The 19,381-nt window shown below is 39.0% G+C and overlaps 1 protein-coding gene across 1 annotated transcript in view; it reads left to right on the plus strand.

The window, feature by feature from the left end:
* Nucleotides 1-16,244, plus strand: part of LOC134316121 (sodium- and chloride-dependent GABA transporter 2-like) — a 33,270-nt gene extending 17,026 nt beyond the window's left edge. The window contains exons 9-16 of the mRNA XM_062996479.1: nucleotides 3,707-3,810; nucleotides 6,591-6,715; nucleotides 8,803-8,915; nucleotides 10,089-10,226; nucleotides 12,053-12,155; nucleotides 13,707-13,807; nucleotides 14,198-14,341; nucleotides 15,923-16,244. Of these exons, the coding sequence (XP_062852549.1) occupies nucleotides 3,707-3,810; nucleotides 6,591-6,715; nucleotides 8,803-8,915; nucleotides 10,089-10,226; nucleotides 12,053-12,155; nucleotides 13,707-13,807; nucleotides 14,198-14,341; nucleotides 15,923-16,081 (987 nt within the window). The 3' untranslated portion in view covers nucleotides 16,082-16,244. The remainder of the gene's footprint in view (nucleotides 1-3,706; nucleotides 3,811-6,590; nucleotides 6,716-8,802; nucleotides 8,916-10,088; nucleotides 10,227-12,052; nucleotides 12,156-13,706; nucleotides 13,808-14,197; nucleotides 14,342-15,922) is intronic.
* Nucleotides 16,245-19,381: the final 3,137 nt, after the last annotated feature.

Here is a 19,381-nt window from a genome sequence, read left to right on the forward strand (position 1 = left end):
TGACCATTAAAGAACAGCATGAAAAGAGGGCTAACAAAGCATGCAGAGAAACAGATGGACTACAGTCAGTAATTGTAGAACTACAAAGTGCTTCTATATGGTAAGTGGAGCTGATAAAATGGACTGTGAGTGTAGATACAAGGAGGTGGTTTTAATGTTATGGCTGATCGGTGTATATTATAAAAGAAACTGACTAAATAATGGATATGACCCCTCTGTATTTCTGTATCCTAATAAACACATTCACATAGAAACCACACAGTCTCTTAGAGAGTTATGTGAAGCTGAATACCCAAACCCCACACAACATTCCCCTTGTTGGAGTTTGTGTTGATGAGAGGCATCCTTTTTCTCTGCGTTACTCATACACCACATGTTCTTTGTGCTGAGAGATTTCCTTTGTACTCCACATGCTCCCATTTCTCAACTTAATAAAACTCATAATGATAGGGAACTCACAGCTAAGGGGGCGGTGCTGATCCTCTTTTATATGCTTTAAGTCTTTTGACCTTCCTTATACAGGAAGAACAAACCCCTGTTTACAGAAAAGCCCCCCAGTTTTAATACTTGATACTTAATACACTGTCTTGTGCAGTTGTAGCCTAGTGGTTAAGGTATTGGACTCGAATCAAATCAAAAGGATGCTGGTTTAAGCCCCTGGTTGCCACTGTTGGGCCCTTGAGCAAGGCCCTTAACCAATAAACTGTGACAGTACTGTAAGTCACTTTGGTTAAAAGCTACTGCTAAATGGTGAAAATGTAAATTGTATATATAATGCTATGGCATGATTGGAATTTGAACATGTGATTTTATATTCATTCATTTAATCAAACCTCTTACTTAATCCTGGTTTGGTTCGGTGGGTAGCCCTGTTGCCTCAGAACAAGAAGGTCCTGGGTTTGATTCCCAGGTGGAGCAGTCCTGGTCCAGCTCCTTTCTGTGGGAAGTTTGTATGTTCTCCCTGTGTCTGCATGGGTTTCCTCCGGGAACTCCAGTTTCCTCCCACAGCACAAAGACACCCAAGTGTACTGACTGTGTTTAATATTAAACTAGAACTGATGAATCTTGTGTAACCAGTAACTACCTGCCCTGTCATAAATGTAACCAAAGTGTGTAAATAAATATACATTCTACAATTACTGACTGTAGTCCGTCTGTTTCTCTACATACTTTTTTAACCTGCTTTTACCCTGTTCTTCAATGGTCAGGACCCCTACAGGACCACCACAGAGCAGGTATTATTTAGGTGGTGGATCATTCCCAGCACTGCAGTGACACTGACATGGTGGTGGTGTGTTAGTGTGTGTCTACCACCTAAATAATACCTACTCTGTGGGGGTCCTGTCCATTGAAGGACAGGGTGAAAGCAGGCTAAAAAGGTATGTAGAGAAATACAGTAAATGGACTACAGTTAGTAATTGAAGAACTACAAAGTGCTTCTATATGGTAAATGGAGCTGATAAAATAAACAGTGAGTGTAGAAACATTGAGGTGGTTATAATGTTATGGCTTATCGGTGTATATATACAGTGTATCACGAAAGTGAGTACACCCCTCACATTTCTGCAAATATTTCATTATATCTTTTCATGGGACAACACTATAGACATGAAACTTGGATATAACTTAGAGTAGTCAGTGTACAGCTTGTATAGCAGTGTAGATTTACTGTCTTCTGAAAATAACTCAACACACAGCCATTAATGTCTAAATAGCTGGCAACATAAGTGAGTACACCCCACAGTGAACATGTCCAAATTGTGCCCAAATGTGTCGTTGTCCCTCCCTGGTGTCATGTGTCAAGGTCCCAGGTGTAAATGGGGAGCAGGGCTGTTAAATTTGGTGTTTTGGGTACAATTCTCTCATACTGGCCACTGGATATTCAACATGGCACCTCATGGCAAAGAACTCTCTGAGGATGTGAGAAATAGAATTGTTGCTCTCCACAAAGATGGCCTGGGCTATAAGAAGATTGCTAACACCCTGAAACTGAGCTACAGCATGGTGGCCAAGGTCATACAGCGGTTTTCCAGGACAGGTTCCACTCGGAACAGGCTTCGCCAGGGTCGACCAAAGAAGTTGAGTCCACGTGTTCGGCGTCATATCCAGAGGTTGGCTTTAAAAAATAGACACATGAGTGCTGCCAGCATTGCTGCAGAGGTTGAAGACGTGGGAGGTCAGCCTGTCAGTGCTCAGACCATACGCCGCACACTGCATCAACTCGGTCTGCATGGTCGTCATTTCAGAAGGAAGCTGACGCACAAGAAAGCCAGCAAACAGTTTGCTGAAGACAAGCAGTCCAAGAACATGGATTACTGGAATGCCCTGTGGTCTGACGAGACCAAGATAAACTTGTTTGGCTCAGATGGTGTCCAGCATGTGTGGCGGCGCCCTGGTGAGAAGTACCAAGACAACTGTATCTTGCCTACAGTCAAGCATGGTGGTGGTAGCATCATGGTCTTGGGCTGCATGAGTGTTGCTGGCACTGGGGAGCTGCGGTTCATTGAGGGAAACATGAATTCCAACATGTACTGTGACATTCTGAAACAGAGCATGATCCCCTCCCTTCGAAAACTGGGCCTCATGGCAGTTTTCCAACAGGATAACGACCCCAAACACAACCTCCAAGATGACAACTGCCTTGCTGAGGAAGCTGAAGGTAAAGGTGATGGACTAAACCCAATTGAGCACCTGTGGCGCATCCTCAAGTGGAAGGTGGAGGAGTTTAAGGTGTCTAACATCCACCAGCTCCGTGATGTCATCACGGAGGAGTGGAAGAGGATTCCAGTAGCAACCTGTGCAGCTCTGGTGAATTCCATGCCCAGGAGGGTTAAGGCAGTGATAATAATGGTGGTCACACAAAATATTGACACTTTAGGCACAATTTGGACATGTTCACTGTGGGGTGTACTCACTTATGTTGCCAGCTATTTAGACATTAATGGCTGTGTGTTGAGTTATTTTCAGAAGACAGTAAATCTACACTGCTATACAAGTTGTACACTGACTACTCTTAGTTATATCCAAGTTTCATGTCTATAGTGTTGTCCCATGAAAAGATATAATGAAATATTTGCAGAAATGTGAGGGGTGTACTCACTTTCGTGATACACTGTATGTGTAAATATACATATATATTTATTTACACACTTTGGTTACATTTATGACAGGACTGGTTACACAAGATTCATCAGTTCTAGTTTAATATCAAACACAGTCATGACACTTGTGTGTCTTTGTACTGTGGGAGGAAACCGGAGCTCCCGGAGGAAACCCATGCAGACATGGGGAGAACATACAAACTTCCCACAGAAAGGACCTGGACCAGGACCGCTGGTCATAATGTTATGCCTAATCGGTGTACGGTGTATATATATATATATCCTGGTTTAGGTCGCTGTGGGTCTGTTGCCATCAAGTTGTGCTGGCTGCATGGTGTGGTACACTGGACAGGACCCGGTCCATCTCAGTCCACCTCACTCACTCACATAAATACACATACACAGAGGAAGTGGTTTTGTACACGCTGTTGTAAGGGGAGGATGTGAAGCCGCCAGCACGGCAGTGCTTCTAACGACAAGCAGATGTTCAGCTAAACTGATCTTTCCACACACTCACGTTCAGAACAACAGTGTTTAATGATTGCATAATATCTGTCCACATGTGGAATCTGTTTAGCTTCACTCTTCTGTTTCTGTCTCTGTAGGTTTGGCGGGATGCAGGGACCCAGGTCTTTTTTTCCTACGCTGTGTGTCAGGGTGTCCTCACCGCGCTGGGAAGCTACAACAAATACAACAACGACTGCTACAAGTCAGTGCACCCAGCATCATACTTTAAATGAATCATGATTTTCCACTTAGCTGAAATGTAATCAACCAGTGATCAACCAGTGGTATGAGCTCATAGCTAATGGACGCAATGAAGTAACACAAAGCAGACAGGACGCCAGTCCATAGTGGGGCCTCAAACATCCCCCCTTTCCCCTCTCCTCCCAGACACAGCCAATTGTGTTGGTATCTAAATGCCTGACAGGCCGATAGCACTGTTAGGGATTCAAAACATGGATCTCAGTGGTAGTGGGCCACCACTGCACCACCCGAGCACTTATTTATTTATTTTTTGTATCTAATGATGGGTTTATTCCATCACATTTTCATTTCTGAATGTTTACTTTTTATTATTATTTTAATTTCTATTATCATTATTGGGCGACACGGTGACTCGGTAGCACTGTTGCCTCACATCAAGTTGGTCCTGTGTTCAATTAATGTGAGATTGGTGTGTGTATGTACGTATGTCTGCACTGTGGTGACCTGTCTGGGGTGTTTCCTAACTTTTGCCCTGTGAACTGCAACCCTGGCCAGGATTAAGCTGTGGTAAACAGACAATGATTGTATGAATATTTGTTATTATTATTTTTTAAACAATTCACCTATTTTAAATATTATAATATTGTAATATCATGGTACAGTATAACAGTTATTATGGTAAAAAATCATAATAAATATCAGTTTATAAATATTACTATATTTTTAATGTACCAGTATTTGTTGACATCATGCCATCAGGCTCGGTGGGTAGCACTGTCACCTCACAGCAAGAAGGTCCTGGGTTTGATCCCCAGGCGAGGCGGGCCGGGTCCTTTCTGTGTGGAGTTTGCATGTTATCCCCATGTCCGTGTGGGTTTCCTCCGGGAGGTCCGGTTTCCTCCCACAGTCCAAAAACATGCAGTCAGATTAATTGGAGACACTAAATTGCCCTATAAGTGAATGGGTGTGTGTGGGTGTGTCTGCCCTGCAATGGACTGGTGTCCCGTCCAGGATGTTACTGTGTGCTTTGCTCCCCCCCACCACACTAACTGGATAAGCGGATAAGAAAATGAATGAATGAATAAACAATAATTAAAAACAACAACTGCAAAACAGAATTTGGGATTCATATAAATAGTTAGTCAGGTTTTAAACAATTCAAAATCTTTATAGTGCTCAGTCAAACTCACTTATTTATGTTAATTTATTCATCATTAATATTTAGTTTCTTTCTGATATAACCAGTTCATCAGAAGTTCATTGAAACATAAACAGGCGGCACTTAACACACTGTCACCTCAAGAAAAGCCTGGGTTCAGTTCCTCTGCTGGGCGCCCAGGACCTTTTCTATGTGGAGTTTGCATGTTCTCCCCATGTCTATTTGGATTTCCTTTGGGTGTTCTGGTTTCCTCCCACAAGCCCAAAGACATTCAGTGTGTGTGTGTGCTTAGTGATGGACTGGCAAAATGAATCAGACCCAATGTGACCCTGACCAGGAGAAAGCAGTGGTCAAACATACAATGAATGAATGAATGAATGAAAATTAAATTTTTGATAAATCAGGTCTGAGCTTAGTTTTTAACAAACTACAAATCGAATTGCTACACCAGTCACTACAGATGAACTCAAATGGGGGTTCGATTCTACACAAACAAGCTGCTGTAGCCGTGAGAAGCACCCAGTGTGAGATAGTGTTTATATGTAAATGTGAACACATTTTTAATTAAAGCATTGGTGGGAGTAATTTAAGGAGGGACGGTTTTTAATTATTGGGATTTGAACCATTAGATTAATGACTAATAATGGTGCATGAGCTTAAGCAGATGAAAGATTCTCTCTGCTCTCTTTGATCTTAGGTACTGTACTACACCGATCACCCATAACATTAAAACCACCTCCTTGTTTCTACACACACTGTCCATTTTATCAGCTCCACTTACCATATAGAAGCACTTTGTAGTTCATCTGTTTTTCCGCATGCTTTTTTAGCCTGCTTTCACCCTGTTCTTTAATGGTCAGGACCACCATTCTCAGCACTGCAGGGACACTGACATGGTGGTGGTGTGTTAGTGTGTGTTGTGCTGGTATGAGTGGATCAGACACAGCAGTGCTGCTGGAATTTTTAAATACCGTGTCCACTCACTGTCCACTCAATTAGACACTCCTACCTAGTTGGTCCACCTTGTAGATGTAAAGTCAGAAACGATCGCTCATCTATTGCTGCTGTTTAAGTTGGTCATCAGTGGTCACAAGACGCTGCCCACAGGGCGCTGTTGGCTGGATATTTTTGGTTGGTGGACTATTTTCAGTCCAGCAGGGACAGTGAAGTGTTTAAAAACTCTGTCAGCGCTGCTGTGTCTGATCCACTCATACCAGCACAACACACACTAACACACCACCACCATGTCAGTGTCACTGCAGTGCTGAGAATGATCCAGCACCTAAATAATACCTGCTCTGTAGTGGTCCTGTGGGGGTCCTGTGGGGGTCCTGACCATTGAAGAACAGGGTGAAAGCAGGCTTAAAGGGTATGTAGAGAGACAGATGGACTACAGTCAGTAATTGTAGAACTACAAAGTGCTTCTATATGGTAAGCAGAGCTGATAAAATGGACAGTAAGTGTCGAAACAAAGAGGTGGTCATCATGTTGCCTGATTGGTGTATATTTGGGGTATATTTATTTTAAAATTTGAACTAGATTGTTTATTTAGAAATGTAATGTTAATTCACCTCGTCTCCCTGCTTTAATTGTAATTTTTTTGCATCTTCTGTACTCGACAGGGACTGCATTGCTCTCTGTGCTCTGAACAGTGGTACCAGTATCTTTGCTGGTTTTGCTGTGTTCTCTATACTGGGATACATGTCTCATGAGCTGGCCCTGCCCATGGAGGAAATCGTGCGATCAGGTACCCACTTTATCTCTGTTAGAAACCAAAATAGTGTTGATACTGACTTACTATTGCAAGCAAGGGTGAATAAAATGCAGTTCAAGTGATTTAAAGCTTCAGTTAAAAGTTATATATGCATGATATGGTCCAAAGTATGTAGTGGTGTTGGAGTAGTAAGTCAGCCAGTTCCTTTTGTGGTTATGACAACTTGTATTTTACTGGGAAGGCTTTGCATAGGATTTTGAAATGTGTTTGTAGTAACTTGTGTCCATCGAGTCAAGAGTTAGATACTGATGCTGGACAGGAAGGCATGGCCGGCAAAGTGTGGTGATTTTTAAAAATTAAGCTTTATAACAGTCATTTTTAATCTAACCACAAATGTACTTGTATAGAAGTTAGTAGATACCACTGGTACCTTAATACTCACTAGAACCAGGATCTCTAGCCAAGTGACACAAAAATTGGGACAAAATGTGATACTGTAGAAAGAAGGATTTTTATACACTTTTAATTGCTCTTTGAGCGTTTTTTAATACATTACATCATACAGGGGCAGCTGTAGCTTAGTGATTAAGGTACTGGACTAGTAATTAGAAGGTTGCCAGTTCAAGCCCCACCTCTGCCAAGTTGCAACTGTTGGGCCCTTGAGCAAGGCCCTTAACCCTCAATTGCTTAGATAATATACTGTCACAGTACTGTAAGTCGCTTTGGATAAAAGCATCTGCTGAAAATGTAAATGTAAATTTAATGATCTTCATAAATAGTCAGAAGATTTTGTATAAAATTCTGGTAAAATTCTGTTTTTTTATGGTTATAGTTGAATTTTTCAGAAGGACAGTGTCCAAATCTATAAAAAATTACATTTAATCCATGAATATACTTTAATAAAAAAAAAAAAAAAAGGAATAATATTTACATTTCCGGCATTTAGCAGCAACATACAACTATGACTGAGTACAACTCAAGCAGCTGAATGTTAAGGACCTTGCTAAAAGAGGTGGTGGAACTTGAACCGGCAACCTTCTGATTATATTCCAGTGCCGTGTCTGTTAAGCTGCCACTGCCTGATATAAACAGTAATAAAAAATAAATACTAATACATTTTTATATCTGGATCTCCCTCAGAAATAGCCAAGCAAGTCTGTGGAGACACCCGGACAGCCAATAGCACCACTGAGATTTGAACCCATAATAGACTGCGGCAGGACCTGAGCACTCATGATTAATTCTAAACAAATAAAACTATATAGTAGTTTGGGACACGTTTTCCAAGATAAATAGTGAAACAAACACCAATCAACGACTTCCTAATTAAATCTGTGAGTGCCCGTGCAGGTGGTAGGGTGGGTTGTGCAAAGCAACATGATCCTGATGATCTTGGTTTGAGCCTGGCATGTTGTTCCCAAACCCATGTATGTACCCATGTATGGGACAGTGGTAGCCTAGTAGGTAGGGCTTTGGGCTATCAACTAAAAGGGTGAGAGTTTGAATCCCAGCTCTGCCATGCAGCCACTGTTGGGTCCTTGAGCAAGGCCCTTAACCCTCTGAGATTCATGGGCGCCGTACAATGGCTGACCCTGCGCTCTGACCCCAGCTTCCAAACAAGCTGGGATATGAGAAGAAAAGAATTTCGTTGTGCTATACACCTGTATATGTATATATGACAAATAAAGGCATTCTATTATATGTGAGTTTGTTCTTGGTAATGTCTTTACCCAGAGTGATTGTAATTTAAATGAGTTAGCATCCAGTCCAGGGTGTAGTCAAGCCCAGTACTTGATGTAGTCCTGCCATGTACTTAAAAAAACCCTCCAGCTAAAAGTGCAATATAGTAACAATAATACAGTTAGTTCTCCTGCAGAGGGCGCCTCAATCTAACCCATCAGCCAGGTTCCTCCTGCTTCCTGCTCCATGTAATGGGATAAAACTAATTTAATCCTTCACCTACTTCAGTGCACTGCTGAAACTAAATTGAAATCTGCTCAGTCTCATTTTGTCTGTTTCATGGAGCGCAGCAGTGGAAAGTACATAGTCAGAAAGTAATTATCATAATATGCCTCAAAAAATTATGGGACATTTTTGTTTTGAAAATTTTTGTCTTGCAGGTCCGGGTCTGGCCTTTATAGCTTATCCCAAAGCCCTGTCTCTGCTGCCGGGTCCTCATTTTTGGTCTTTTCTCTTCTTCCTTATGGTTCTCTTTTTGGGACTGGACAGTCAGGTACTTATACACCATATACTTATATACATATACTTATACTAATACACCATTTTTCCAGACATTTCAATCAAACAAAAGTTTTTGTAGTAAATTTAAAGTAATTTGACTGGGAATTTGGATTTTTTTTATTTAAAACAAAAAGACAAAGTAAAACAATAAGAACCACAGAAAACAGGACACTTAAGCCTAATGGGGTCACACTGGGACTGGCACCACTGGTGTTAAGGCCACCAATCCACCACAGGACAGCTTGTGCTTTTACATATATTTGCTCACTCAGTCAAACCAGTTTAGAGTCGATAATCCACCTCTGGCATGCTTTTGGGTGGTAAACCCAAATGAAACCCACACAAACCCAAAACTAATGTGCAATAATACTCCTTACATACATTGACTCTAAACCCAGCTCTTTAGGGCTGCTCTATGGTACCCACTGTACCCACGTTACTAGCTGTGACTGAGCCACAATAATAGACCACTGCAGGATCCGAGCACCCACGATTAATGCTAAACAAATATAGTATACTATATAGTAGTTTGTTTTGACACAGCCCATGTTTTAAATAGTAGAACAAATACCAATTGATGACTTCCTATTCAAACCAAGGTCTTTAGGGCTGGTGCTGCTCTGTGGTACCCACCATACCCACTGTGACTGAGCCACTTAAAGGCACAAACTCCAATTTTAACTTGCCAAGGTTGCCCAGACGGTCGATAGCACCACTAAGATTCGAACCTGGATCTCAGCGGTTGTGGGCTAGAGTAATAGACCGCTGCAGGACTCGAGCACACATGATTAATGCTAACCACAAAAATATATAGTAGTTTGGGACACAGCCCATGTTTTACAATATGAATAGTGGAATTCTCTGCACTCTGCAGTCTGACCAGATTGCCAGTCCCTGCTGCAGACAAACATCTCTATAACGTGAAACTACCAACACCATGTTTTACTGTGAGGATGGCTTAACCTGGCTGACGTGCTTTGTGAAATTATGCCACTTATTCCTACAGTATAAACATAAGGAACAGCCCAGTTATTGCTCCGTGTTGGACTTAATTTTACATTGGAAAATACATTAATATTTTAATTTGTATGTATATTTAGTTTTTACATATTTTTTTATTTTTTGGCTAAACAGAAGCTGACAGAATCCTGTGTGTGTGTTTCAGTTTGTGTGTGTGGAAAGTCTGGCCACGGCGCTCACTGACCTGTTTCCTGAATTTCTAAGAAAACCAAAGCGCAGGGAAATCCTGGTGCTGCTCATCGCTGTTGTTTGCTTTCTGCTGGGTCTTCCTCTCGTCACCAGGGTAATAAGATAGAGAAACCTACATGATCCCAAAAATGTTTGCTCATTAATGAGAATTGTATCTGCTTTATCCTTATTACATTTTAATCGACAAGATTTAGCAGACTCACAATTGTGACTGAATACAATGCAAGCTATTGGGGGTTAAGGGCCTTGCTCAGGGGCCCTCGGGCAGTGGTGAGACTTGAAACAGAGACCTTCCAATCAATAGTCCAGAACCCTACAAGCTAAGCCATCTTTGCCCAAATTGAAGGCAGCTGTGGGTCTACAATTACCAATTTGCTCCTTCACTCACACCAACAGGCATTTAAAAGCTTAAATAAGAGTTAATAGCTGATATTTAAAAATATGAAATATTGTCTACTAAATATTTAAGTCAATATTTTATATATTTAATAAACAATATTTTAGATTTTACAGACAATATTTTAGATTTAACAGACAATATTTTATATATTTAATAGACAATATTTTATATAATAAATAAACAATATTTTATATTTAATAGACAATATTTTATATATTAAATATATAATATTTCATATATTTAATAAACAATATTTTATATATTTAATAAACAATATTTTATATATTTAATAGACAATATTTTATATGTTAAATAAACAATATTTTATATATTTAATAAACAATATTTTATATATTTAATAAACAATATTTTATATATTTAATAGACAATATTTTTAATAGCCAGTAATTTCTATATTTATTAGACAATATTTTATATATTTAATAGCCAATATTTTAGATATTTATTAGACAATATTTTAGAGATGTATTAGACAATATCTTTTATGTTTAATAGCCAATATTTTATATATTTAATAGCCAATATTTTATATTTAATAGACAATATTTTATATATTTAATAGACAATATTTCATATTTTTAATAGGCTATATTGTATATTTATTAGACAATATTTTAGGTTTAATAGACAATATTGTATATATTTAATAGACAATATTTAGTTTAATAGACAATATTTTATATATTTAATAGGCTATATTGTATATTTAATGGACAATATTTTATATATTATTTCATATATTTAATAGACAATATTGTATATTTATAGGCAATATTTTTATACTTAATAGCCAATATTTTATATATTTATTAGACAATATTTTATATATTTAATAGGCTATATTGTATATTTAATGGACAATACTTTATATATTTAATATACAATATTTTATATATTTAATAGACAATATTGTATATTTATAGGCAATATTTTTATACTTAATAAGCAATAGCCACTTTTTATATTGCTCACCTGTTTTAATTTCAGGGTCAGGGTTGTGGTTCAATTCAACACGGGCTGCAGGGCAGGAACAATTTCGACAGGGTGCCAATCCATCGCAGGCCTTTAGCTATCAGCCTCTCTCTCAGACATGCTTGCACATGCTCTCTCATCATGTCTGTGCACAGCTAAGATTTGAACCCGGATCTCACTGGTGGTGGTAGTAAACACCAAAAACATGATGCAGTGAAAACTGACTGAGGCAACTGAGGCTTTCTTGACCAACACCAGTGCCCAGCCATACAAATGTACAAATTCCCACAGACGTACCTCAAAGACATACCTTGTGAGAAACCAGTGGCTGTTGTTCTTGCTAAAAAAAAATAAAAAGAAGTCACTCTATTTAAATACCATTTATTTTTAAAACAGGATGTCCAACAAGCTCAAAATCAGGTGTCCAAATACCATTTGGACACCTAGTGTATGTGTTGCTGTGTAGTGTAGTCTTGGCTGAGTTTAAGTGTTTGAGTTTTTACTGTGTGTTTGTGTGAATAATTTAGGGAGGACTGCACGTCTTTAAACTGATAGACACATACGGTCCCAGTGGAACCAACCTGCTCCTCATTGCCTGTTTTGAGACCATCGTCATTGCCTGGGTGTATGGTAAGCTTCTGTACAAACGCTTAAAAAAAGAAATGTACTTGTAATAGATTTTACTCATAAGAATTTTAGGGAGGGGTGTCACTCATATATAAATAAAAAATCAGAATTAGAATCAGGATGAGAATCACTTTATTTTGCCAAGTACGGTACACATACAAGAAATTTGTCTTGGTGAGAGTACACACGTATGACATGTAACATATTTAACAGATCACAGACTGCTAACCTTTTAACCTAAGGAAAACATAATACAAAAACAATGAGCGGAATTAGCAAGATTATAATCTATCTGTTATCTGTTGTAATCTATATTATTATTATTACTATCTGTATATTACCACTATTATACTCATTCATACCTATATCTGATATTATATATATATATATATATATATATATATATATATATATATATATATATATATATATATATACTGTATATATATATATATATATATTAGACAATGTATTAAATTGTTGTTCATATTGTCTATAAATATATAGTGTATTTCTATATTTAAACTTATATATATATATATATATATATATATATAGTGGTACCTCTAGATACGAGTTTAATTCGTTCCAGAGCCGAGCTCGTAAGTAGAACAGCTCGTATCTCGAGCTAATTTTCCCCATTTAAAATAAAGGAAATAGAATTAATCCGTTCCAGCCCTCTGACAAGTCCTCAAAATATCGTAAATTATGAAAAAATACACGTTTCTAATTAAGAAAAACACATGTATAAACATATAAAACATAACAAAATAAATAAATAAAAGAAAAATGTATAAAAAACAGTAAAAAAAAATGATAAAATACGTAATAATCAGTATTATTATAAAAAGCACGCCTTGCTCATGCTTTTCTATTATCTCTTGCTTTAACTCAATCGACATCATCCTCTTCTTCTTCTCACCATTGTCACTTGCACTTACTTTCTTGGGACCCATGAGAAGAATGGGATGAGGGGATGCTAGAGGATTGTGGGACCGAGGATTGTGGGAGCGAGTACTGTACTAGTAGTAGTTGGGAAATTCCTTTGAAACGGCTCCCTTGCGCCGACGCGCAAACTAGCGGTTGCGTCCCCGAAGCTCCAGCCCGGCTCATATCTTGGATCTGGGCTCGTATCTAGAGCAGAAATTTTGTCCGAGCCTCGGCTCGGATCTCGAAAAGCTCGTATGTGGAGCAGCTCGTATCTAGAGGTACCACTGTATATATATATATTGATTGTTTATAAGAATACATACACCACTGCTTCTATTATTATTAATGTACCAGATGCACAATTTCCACAAACTTGTTTGCATACCGTATATATGCACATTGTACATTCGCTACACCTTTGCTTACTTTATTTGTATTAGTTTCTCTTCTTTTGCTTATTAAACAACTGGAGGCCAAGAATTTCCCTCGGATCCATCCATCCATCTATCTGAATAGAATGCTGCAAACTGTGCATCAGATTATTAGATTTATACCTGCCATTCAGTTTCACTTAGTGAATTCATTTGCATGGACATCGTTCTAATAAACAGCATGATGTTGCAGGTGCCGACCGTTTTTATGATAACATTCAGGATATGATTGGGTATCGACTCATGCCTGTACTGAAGTACTGCTGGCTCTTCATTACCCCATCCATCTGTGGAGTAAGTCTTTTATTTAAACTTTTATTTACACTTTTATTTAAGCTATTTTAGGCTAATTACAACATTTAACCATAAATTATTAAATTATATTCAATTATCTTTGTCGCATTGCGTGGAACACAATAAATACTATATAGCCAATAATAACTGGAGACCAGACTGTACCATTCCAACATCCCATTTCAAAACCATGGGTATTAACATTTATGATGCACTGCACTGATTTATATACAAACACAATTGTTAATTAAAATGATATTATATAAATTTAGTTTCATTAATGAGAGAGATTTTATACATTACTTTATATATAAAAAAAAAAATCACTAAATGTTGCTCTGACTGGCTGTTCACCTTGTTTGACTTGTTACCTTTTTGTTTCCACCCCAGGCCACCCTGCTGTACGATCTGATCAGCAGTGATCCGATCGGCTCTTCAGATTTCGTACCCAGCTGGGGTTCAGCTGTAGCTGCTCTGCTCACCCTCGCCCCCATGATCTGTATCCCCATCTTCGTCCTGGTCTCTCTGAAACGCGTAAATAAAATATACACAACACATGAAACGTTTCAACACAGCGGTGCACAGACATACCAGACAGATGAATGTGAGAGGATTTCAGAGATAACAGTGTTTAGTTGCTTTATAGTGCACTGTTAGTGTTCAAATTAGACTCAGATTCATTTTAAATCAAACACTGCACTTATACACCGATCAGCCTTAACATTAAAACCACCTCCTTGTTTCTACACTCACTGTCCATTTTATCAGCTCCACTTACCATATAGAAGCGCTTTGTAGTTCTACAATTACTGACTGTAGTCCATCTGTTTCTATGCATACTTTTTTTAACCTGCTTTTACTCTGTCCTTCAATGGTCAGGACCCCCTCAGGACCACCACAGAGCAGGTATTATTTAGGTGGTGGATCATTCTCAGCACTGCAGTGACACTGACTGATTGTGCTGGTATGAGTGGATCAGACACAGCAGTGCTGCTGGAGTTTTTAAATACTGTGTCCATTCACTGTCCACTCTATTAGACACTCCTACCTAGTTGGTCCACCTTGTAGATGTAAAGTCAGAGATGATCACTCATTTATTGCTGCTGTTTGAGTTGATGATCTTCTAGACCTTTATCAGTGGTCACAGGATGCTGCCCACTGGGCGCTGTTGGCTGGATATTTTTGGTTGGTGGACTATTCTCAGTCCAGCAGTGACAATGAGGTGTTTAAAAACTCCATCAGCATTGCTGTGTCTTATCCACTTATACCAGCAAAACACACACTAACACACCACCACCATGTCAGTGTCACTGCAGTGCTGAGAATCATCCACCACCCAAATAATATCTGCTCTGTGGGGGTCCTGACCATTGAAAAACAGCATGAAAGGGGGCTAACAAACGTGCAAGAGAAACAGATGGACTACAGTCAGTAATTGTAGAACTACAAAGTGCTTCTATATGGTAAGTGGAGCTGATAACATGGACAGTGAGTGTAGAAACAAGGAGGTGGTTTTAATGTTATGGTTGATCGGATATGGACATAAATATTTGAACACCATTTCTAATTATTGAATTCTTGTGTTTTAGCTAACAATTGCTAACAGGTGTAATAAATCAATTATAAAGTTTGCATCAACAGTTTAGGAAAGGCCTGTTCTTGTTCCAGCATGACTGTGCTCCTGTGCACAAATCAAGCTCTATAAAGAACAAACCTCAGCCCCACTGAACAGCTTTGGAATTAACTGAAACATCAATGGAGGCTTTTTGGAACAAAATAAGTGCCTAGCCATACAAATGCTCTTTTGACTGAATGGGCACAAATTCCCACAGACATACTTTCAAGCCTTGTCAGACGAGTTGCTGTTGTTATAGGTGAAAATATCACACAGAGGTCACTCTGTTTTAATACCATTTGTTTTTTAAATAGAATGTCCCACAAGCTCATGGTCAGGTGTCCAAATACTTTTGGTCATATAACGTATTTTTAAAAGCAATATGCTTCGTTTTTGTGATAATTTATATGATATAATTTTTATAGTTATTTTCTAGATTGAGATCTTATTTTCGTTAGCTCTAATAATCCTGCTTAATGTCACTCCTGTACCTCCTGCAGGGTCGAGACCGAATCGTACCATCCTCCGACCTGCAGCAGCGCAACCCTGACAAACCTCGGCTAACACTGTGCAATCGGGTCATTTTAAAGAGCCAGAGGATGTTCCACATGGTGAACGGTGTAGAGGAGAAACCCTGCAAACAGGACACTGAGGTTTGAGGTGATGTATGACATCATCAGAGCTTCTCTGACCTCATGCTTTCATGCTGAAACTGCCTTGCTGGATTATTGAAACCTGAAGTGAGAGAAATCTGTAATATTTAGCAGCTTTATGTTTAGATTTTATGTACAATTAGCTTACAGTGTTGTTATTTTGACATATTAAGTGGTTTTTGGTTTGAAATGTTGCTCATGATCTGTGGTACAGTCACACACTCATTCCCTAAATAAAGTTAATACAGTCGGGAAAATGTTAATAAAACATTCATTTACTGTCTGTTTTACCACTGCTTTATACTGCACAGGGTTGCGGTGGGTCTGATTCATTGGGTGAGAGACAGGATACACCCCAGACAGGTTGCCAGTTCATCACAAGACAGACACATTTACACTTTAGGCAATTTTAGTAGCTATAATTGGTCTGACTGCATGTTTTTGGACTTGTGGAAGGAAACCTGAGCACCTGGAGGAAACCCACACAGACACAGGGAGAACATGCAAACTCCACACAGAAAGGATGTGCTTCATAACACTCCACACTCTTTAATGGAAAACGGGTCTGGACTGCAGACAGGCCAGTTGTCTAGCACCTGCACTCTTTCTCTACAGTAACATATGCAGAATGTGGCTTTGCATTGTCTTGTCACTTATACATTCCCATACTGTGACATTCGATGGTTTTTGAACAAAATATGATTTAAATAATCACCTTTATTGTTTTTTTCTATACATTTTCATTCTGTTTTCATTCTTCAATTGGATGGCTCACCACTTTCCAAAAAAGTTGGGACACGGGCATGTCTACCACTGTGTTACACCAATATTCTGTTCTCAAACGTTTAAAATTGTTGTAGTTGTAAAAGTAGAACTTGCTTAACAGTCTGGGGTCTTCATGGTCGTATACTGTTTCATAATGCTCCCCACTTTTTAATAGGAAACGGGTCTGGACTGCAGACAGGCCAGTCTAGCACCTGCACTCTTTCTCTAAAGTAACATATGCAGAATGTGGCTTTGCATTGTCTTGTCACTTATACATTCCCATACTGTGACATTCGAGGCTTTTTGAACAAAATATGATTTTAATTAATCACCTTTATTGTTTTCTCTCTATATATTTTCATTCTTTTTTCATTCTTCAATTTGATGGCTGCAACATTTTCTAAAAAAGTTGGGACACGGGCATGTCGTCTAGCACCTGTACTCTTTTCTTATAGTAACATATGCAGATTGTGGCTTTGCATTGTCTTGTCACTAATACATACAATCAGGTTGGTTTAGTCTGTTTTATATTAGGAACTATTTAAATGGTAGACTCATCAGACCACAGTACACATTTTCACTCTGTGCCAGGCCAGTTCATTAGAGCGTAGGGTCACCAAGTCCACAGTATTTTTGGATGTGGTTGATACGCGGTTGCTGTGATGCAGAATCTTTAAGCAGCAGAGAGGCAACGACAAACTGTGTTTGCTGGAAAGTGTTTTTTGAAGTAGGTCTATTTTAGAGCTTATAAGTTTTTCTTTCTTTTTTTTTCAGCATGTTGATTTTAAATGCAGTGCCCACTGAGGGATCACATGTCACACATGTCAAGAATAAAGTCGAAATATTATGACCATAGCAGCCTCCTCATGTTAAAATGAGGGATCTTAATGCTTTGGTAAAGTAAAACTTTCGTATTGGTTTCACAAATAAAGAAATCTCCAATCTCCTGCACATCAGCACCAGTTTGTTATTAGTATAAGGACGCTGAAACGGCTTTGCAATAAACTGTGTTTATTTAGAAGAATGTGCGCCACCGGTGCGTTCGGCGTCTGAGTCATCGCCAGTACTTTAACCGAGCCTTATGGGCGCGTACGATAAACTAAAGCCGTATGGCATCACTATAAATGATTGCATTGACGGGTTTAGTCATCATGTGAAGCGTACAATACAAACAACGACCCAAAAATAATTGTGGGTTATTGGATAACCACAGTAACGCGCATTGGAGGCTGCCCTCCAGGTACTGGGGCCCGGTGCTTCTCTGAACTGACAAGCCTTCGACGGCTGCACACTCTTTGGCCATAATATTTCGACTTTATTCTCTAAATCAAAACTTAAAAGTATTTTTTTACAGTGGCCCTAATACGCCGTCATATGAAACAAACTGTCCTCAAACCGTTTATTTACATTCACAGCATTTATCAGACACACTTATCCAGAGTGTTTTAGAGAAGAGCCTCCTCAGCAAACATCTACAGTACAAATAAAACACAAATCTGCTCAAACCCAGATAACCCACACATCTTTAGTCATTTTTTGAAGATTGCAAAACTCTGCTGTTCAAACAGAGTTGCGAAGGTCTGATGGTGGACATAGGAAGACGTGTCAGGAGAACGTTACAGGGGTCCAGCCTCCAAATGACCAGACACTGGACAAGAATCTGACAGGCTTCCAAAAATAAGAAAGATCAAATCTTGCTGATTTCATGTTTTAGGAGAAGAAAAATAATAATATTGTCAGGTTGGAGACATGAGCATAGAAGCACAGATTGCTCTCTTTCCTTCCTTTCCTTTGTTTGTACGAGGGTTCTTCAAAAAGTTTCCTAACTTCTGATGCATTTAGCCCAGCGTCGTACCAACTTTTTAATGCCATCAGCAAAAAATGTTTTTGGTTGAACCACTGATGCAGCGCTGCTTTCACATCATCACATGAAAATCTTCTTCCCCCTAAAGCTTCTTTGAGTGCCCAAAAAGGTGTAAATCAGATGGAGCTAAATCCACACTATAAGCGTCTCTCAGTCTCTCAGACACGACCGATTACGACTTCTCCCACCCTCACCGTTTCCAACTAAAATATAAAAGTGCAGAAACTTTTTGAAGATCCCTCGTACATTATAAGATGGTTTGATTTGGGAGTTGTTAAGCGAAATGACATGGCATGAAAACAACTATCCATGATATATATTTCAGCCCAGTCTTACTGGGGTTACGTTTTAGATGATGAGCTGACAATCATAATGAGAGACCTGGCTTGAGAGATCTTTAAAACAGAATTAAATTACTTTACCATGACCAGGACCCTGTGGGACTCCAGTTAAAAGATTGCATGTAGGGGAAACACCCAGAGTGTAGAAAGCCATTCACTCATTTAATCCATGCTGAAGCAGTTATTCCAAGGTTAGAGAAGGTGGACTGGAGAAAGTTGTGATTTACTGCAAACAGGTCGAGGAGGGTCAGGACTGATGATAGTTTTGGGTCATGAGGGTCGTTTCTGTGGACTGTGTGGCCTTGAAGCTTAGTGATCTTGGAGATCATTATGGGT

The sequence above is a fragment of the Trichomycterus rosablanca genome, chromosome 1 (genome assembly GCF_030014385.1).
Source record: "Trichomycterus rosablanca isolate fTriRos1 chromosome 1, fTriRos1.hap1, whole genome shotgun sequence".
Taxonomy (NCBI): domain Eukaryota; kingdom Metazoa; phylum Chordata; class Actinopteri; order Siluriformes; family Trichomycteridae; genus Trichomycterus; species Trichomycterus rosablanca.